This window comes from Eimeria acervulina, genomic scaffold (assembly GCF_000499425.1).
Source record: "Eimeria acervulina Houghton genomic scaffold, Eah_scaff62, whole genome shotgun sequence".
NCBI lineage: Eukaryota > Apicomplexa > Conoidasida > Eucoccidiorida > Eimeriidae > Eimeria > Eimeria acervulina.
Genome location: NW_013549686.1, coordinates 1 through 5,695, shown reverse-complemented (window position 1 = coordinate 5,695; position 5,695 = coordinate 1). Strand labels below are relative to the sequence as shown.

At 38.6% G+C, this 5,695-nt stretch overlaps 1 protein-coding gene across 1 annotated transcript; it reads left to right on the top strand.

Annotated features, from left to right (window-relative positions):
* Positions 1–1,987: 1,987 nt before the first annotated feature.
* Positions 1,988–3,059, top strand: EAH_00011490 (hypothetical protein; the record flags this gene model as incomplete). The annotated part of the gene is made up of 2 exons (XM_013394826.1): positions 1,988–2,409; positions 3,008–3,059. The coding sequence occupies 2 exons, from the start codon at positions 1,988–1,990 to the stop codon at positions 3,057–3,059; spliced, it is 474 nt and encodes a 157-aa protein (XP_013250280.1).
* Between the last annotated feature and the right edge of the window lie 2,636 nt (positions 3,060–5,695).

The window sequence follows — 5,695 nt, the reverse complement described above, 5'->3', positions numbered from 1 at the left end:
TATATATATATATATATATATATATATATATATATACTGACTCAGGTTTCTGTCCTCTGAAAGGATAGCAAATAAACAAATGTGCATTATATGCATATATATAACATAATGTATATATATACATATATAACAACACATTATATATATATATATATATATACTGACTCAGGTTTCTGTCCTCTGAAAGGATAGCAGCCGTGCAGCATGGCGTAGAGAACCACCCCGAGAGACCACATATCAGCGGGGGGTCCCTCGTATTCTTTTTTTTTGAGTATTTCAGGAGGCATATATGAAGGCGTTCCGCAGGCCATTCGGCACTTTACCCCTGGCTTTAATAAACTTGCGAACCCAAAGTCTATTACTCGAACTCTTCCTATAACATCAGCAGTTCAATATGCATATATACATCATCTTCTACACAAATACAAGTGAATAACTTGCTTGTTCGGATGCTTGCTGGCTAGCTAGCTATTTATCTAGCTAGCAGGCTACATAGCTGGCTAGCTAACTATTTCGGTAGCTACTTGCCTAGCTAGCTGGTTGGGTGGGTAGGTGGTTAGGGGGACAGATATCTAGCTAGGGAGCTAGGTAGCTAGCTTGCTAGCTAGCTGTCGAACTCCTTAGCTAGCTACCTAGGTAAGGAGCTAGCTAGCTGGCTGTCCTGTAGGCAGAGCCCCTGGCTGCGAGTTGACGCCGGCAACAAGCAACGAGAAGCCCTGGGTTCTGTAGCTAGCTGCTAGCTAGCTGTGAGCTAGCTGTTGGGTCGTCATATGCTGGCTAGCCAGCTAACTAGCTATTCATTTGCTAACTATATGTTGACTAGCTAGCTACCTAGCTAGCTAGGTATGTAGCTAGCTAGCTAGCTAGCTAGCTAGCTAGGCCGATAGGTAGGTGGTTAGATAGCTGGTGAGTAGGTGAAGATTGAGAGAGTATATATATATGTATATATATGTGTATATAGAGTTTGTCTTTCCTTTTTCATCAAGAAGTAGATTTTCTAGTTTGAGGTCTCTGTGGACAATTTGCTGAGAATGAAGATAAGCCACGCCTTTAACAACATCGAGGAAGAGCCGTTTAGCTGCAGCTTCAGAGAGCTTGCCTTTAGGGTTTCTCTGAACAAGAGCATATAGAGAGCCCCCACTTAAATGCTGCATTACTATATATAAAGCCTGGCTCTCATTAAAGCTTCCCCCGTATTTTACTATATTTTCATGATGAAGACGCCGCATTATTTGCACTTCGCGAGTTATCAAAGCCTTCTTCTCTCTCTCCATTGTATGAAAACCAGAATATATCTTTACTGCTACTGAACGCCCCGTTGTCTACACACACACAATATACTTCTTTATTTAATTATTTAGTTTCTTGTTCGTTTAGATTTCTATCTATGTATGTATGTCTATATATATGTATGTTCGTTCATACAGTTTATCTTTACTGCTACTGAACGCCCCGTTGTCTACACACACACATAAATATATATACATATATATACATGTTTATATAATTTATATATCTATATACATATATATATATATTGTATATATATATATATATATCTATATATGTCGTTTATTTGTTTTTTATTTCCTTTTCATTGCATTTGTAATTGTTTATTTATTTATGTGTTTGTTTGTTTGTATTTTTGTTTGTTTATATCTCTGCATTTATTTATTTGTTTATTTCTATCACCTTTTGATTGTATTATCTTTATTTATTTATTTATTAATTAATTTATTTATTTTTATTTCTATTTGCTTGTTTATTTTTGTTTCTGAGAATTTGTTTGTTTCTCCGCTTCCCCTTGCAGTAATTAATTTATTCTTTTACAATAAAAACATTTATTATTTATTTATTTATTAATAAACAAATATATAATATTTATTTGCTTAATAGTTTCTAAACAATTATTCTTTTATCTTACTTTATGTACTGCAAGGTGTACAGGGGCATAAGCCCCTTTGCCTAAGACCGGGCCTAAAGCAAAATGCTCAGTAAATTTATTTCGCTCAACTTCAGCAGGTGCTGCGCTCTGCAGCAGCAGCAGCAGCAGCAACAGCAGCGGCAGCATAAGCAGCAGCAGCAGCATAAGCAGCAGCAGCAGCAGAAGCAGCGGAACAGCAGAAGCAGCAGAAGCAGAAGCAGAAGCAGAAACAGCAGCAGCGGCAGCGCAAGCAGCAGTAACAGCAGCGGTAGCTGCAGCGGTAGCAGAAGCAGCAGCAGCAGCGGCAGCAACAATAGTAGTACGAGTAGGAGTAGGAATAGTAGTAGAAGAAGTAGTAGTAGTAGCAGCAGCAGCAGCAGCTGCAGCAGCAGCAGCAGTAGTAGTAGTGGAAGAGGAGGAGTAATTGGGGCAGCAAATGTAGCAACAGCAAATGCAGGTGTACATACACCTCAAAACAAACACAAGTAAATCATTACAACAAACAAGGAGACAGAGACAGAGACAGCAGAAGCAGCAGCAACAGCAACAACAGCAACGGCAGCAAAAACAAACAAGACAACGAAGAAAAAACAGAGGTCTCACCAGACCCACGAAGACAGACAAAGCAAAAGGACGAAGCATCCATGCAGCAGCATTGCATGCAACAGCAGCGGCAGCAACAGCAGCAGCAGCAGCAGCAGCAGCAGCAAAAGAGACCGCTAAGGCGGCTCCAAACGGAGACGAGCTGTTCTTAAACAATTCATTAACAATGCATATACACATATATACACACATATATATAATATATATTACATAAGTATTTGCATATACTTATATATACATAGAAATAATATATATATATATATATATATATATATATTATTTATTGATATTAGTTTTATGCTCGTCTTACAATATGAATGTTTGCTCCTATCGGACCCTCTGTGTGCTTTACCAGCGCTTCCTCTTCTCGTTGTTTTGTTTGCTGCTGTTCTTGCTGCTCTTTTGTTTGTCTTTGCTGCTGCTGGTGCTCCTCCTTTGTTTGCCTTTGCTGCTGCTGCTGTTGCTGCTGCTGCTGCTTAGACTGCAAGACGGGGGGCCCCGCAGCAGCAAAAAACAGTTCTTTCTCATCTGATAGCCCCCGCAGCAGCGAGCCAGCAGCAGCAGCACACCCAACCTCATCTCTCTGCATGCATGCATTTGTGCAGCAGGGTATTCTTTTTCAGTTGCTGTTTTCTTTGCATGCGGCTTCATCGCATTTAAATCTTCAGAAGAGAGGAGAGCAATCAACGGGGTAGCAGCTGCCTATGGCTAGCTGTGCACAACGCCTCCTGATAAAACCTGCTGCTGCTGCGGCTGCTGTTGCTGCTGCTGCTGCGGCTGCTGTTGCTGCTGCTGCTGCTGCTGGACTGTCTGTATGGTGCATGAAATGTTTGCAGCGGATGAAGCTCTTAGACTTGGTGAAGAAGATTGAGAAAGGAGAGGCGAGCGGGTTTATTGTTTTTTGTTTATTGTTATTGTTTATGTTATTTTTTTCTTTTTCGTGTATACACTGCTGGGGTGTATAGGCAGCTCTTACTTCGGGTCAGGAGGTGCCGGAGGGACGTCCTCCGCGTCGTTCTGAGTATAGAGAAGAGCAGAGATGCGTGCAGCATTAACAACTCCATTGCTCAGATGTACGTGCAGCTACTTCTAGTGCAACCAAGTCTACTTAAAGAGCGCACATCATCATCTAGACGTTTGAGGTGTATGTGCAGCTACCTCAAGTAAAATAATCTATATCTAGAGTAGAAGAGTAGGTATAATTGCATATTACTGCAGCTGCACACTGTGTGCTGCTGCTGAGTAGACAAACATCGGAAATATAGTTCTGTGTGGTCCGGGTGTACAAAAGAAGATTAATGTTTACATTATAACAGCCATAATGCAGTATAAATAATAAAGCCTTCCGATCCAGAGCTGCCTATACACCCCAATTGCTGCAAAGTCACTAGCAGTCGTGCACTGGGGTGTATAGGCAGCAGCAGCAGCAGCAGTTGGTGTGTTGTTAGAGTTCTGAATGAAGCAATCAGTCTTCGAAAATAGATTTAAATAGATGAAATCTTTGATAAATTAAATATTTCTTTTATTTTTCAATGAAAATATCCTCGAAATGCAGCAGCAGAGGCCCCCGCAGAGCAGCAGCAGCCTACGAATATAATGCTTGTGCTTCTTTCTCCCTAGGTGTTAGCAGCAGCAGAAGAAGAAAATAAGAGTCTATCCTTGAGATATATAGGGTTTAAAAGAGAAAAAGGAGAAGAAAATTACCATTTTACTTCAAAATGTTCTTTTTTTCGTGAGAAAGCCCTCAGAAATACTGCAACTTCTCTAATGGAGCTGCCTATACACCCCAACATCCCACCGCCGCCCTGCATAGAAGCTGCTCGGGTACTTATACTTCTTTATTGCTGCTGTTTCATGACATTCTGACGATATATTCTGGGGCTTTTGTTTGAAGGCATTGTATTCTGTTTCTTTTCATGCTTTTATTATGCATGCAGGTACAGTGCATATACACCACAGCAGCACAGCTGCAGCCGCTACCGCACCCAGGTAGCAAGCGGGGGCTACGTTTTCTTCTTTTTCTGTTTTTTATCTGCTAAAGGCATTTTCCCTAAGAGAAAAGCCGCCACAAAGAGCTACATTTACCCTCTGGTGGTGCCTTATGCATGCATGCAGCACGTACAAAGGCATTATAAGCAATATGAAACTAGAGAAAATAATATACACAACATGCGGTTATCGTATAACTTATTATAGTATTATACTAACGGGGTGTACAGACAGCCAAAGGGAGCCACAGCGTCTCCTCCAGGTGTATATTCAATCCAGCGCCAGGAAGAAGAACAGTAACGTAAATACATATATAACTATGTCTTCTATAAAGACATAGAACAATTAACAATATCTTTTATAAAGGCATATATAGAAAATAGTGTCTCAATAAAGACACATAGGACGATGTCTTTTATAAAGACACACAAAAATAACAATATATTATAAAGACAGAAAAATAATGTTTCTTACGTATATCAATAAACAATATCTTTTATAAAGACAGTAAACAGACAACAGTATCTTTTATAAGGGCATATAAACAGCAACAATATATTTCATAAAGACTATGAAAAACGATGTCTTAGTAAAGACATACACCGAAAATAATCTCCTTTAATAAAGACATAACAAGTAACAGTATCTTTAAACAGTATTATGCCTGCTGTCTTTAAAGAAGACCGTAGACAAACAACAAGATGTCTTCTAATGAAGACAGATAACAAAGGCTGTACGCATTTATTTGTTGTGTACAGTCGTCGAAGGAGGCAGTTGTTTGTGCTGTCTTTAAATAATAATATAGTAATGATAGTAACAATAAAGTAATATAATAATAATGATAAAATAATAATAAAGTAATAATTATTATTATCATAATTTTCTAAACTGCATATTCTTCCTGCTGTACTTATACCGCTACATATAACAGGCTGTATAGGCAGCTACTCTCTGCCTTATTAGATGTTTATATATATGCATATATAAACGTCCTTTGCGTGTCCTTGTATATTATATATATATATATATATCTATATATATATCCTTTTACATATTATTGTCTGTCTCCATACATTTATATTTCCCTATAAATTTGCATATTTTAGTTGTGTACTTTTACATAAAATATTAATTCACTCAGTGCCTCTAGGCATGTCTACCTATTATAATAATATATAT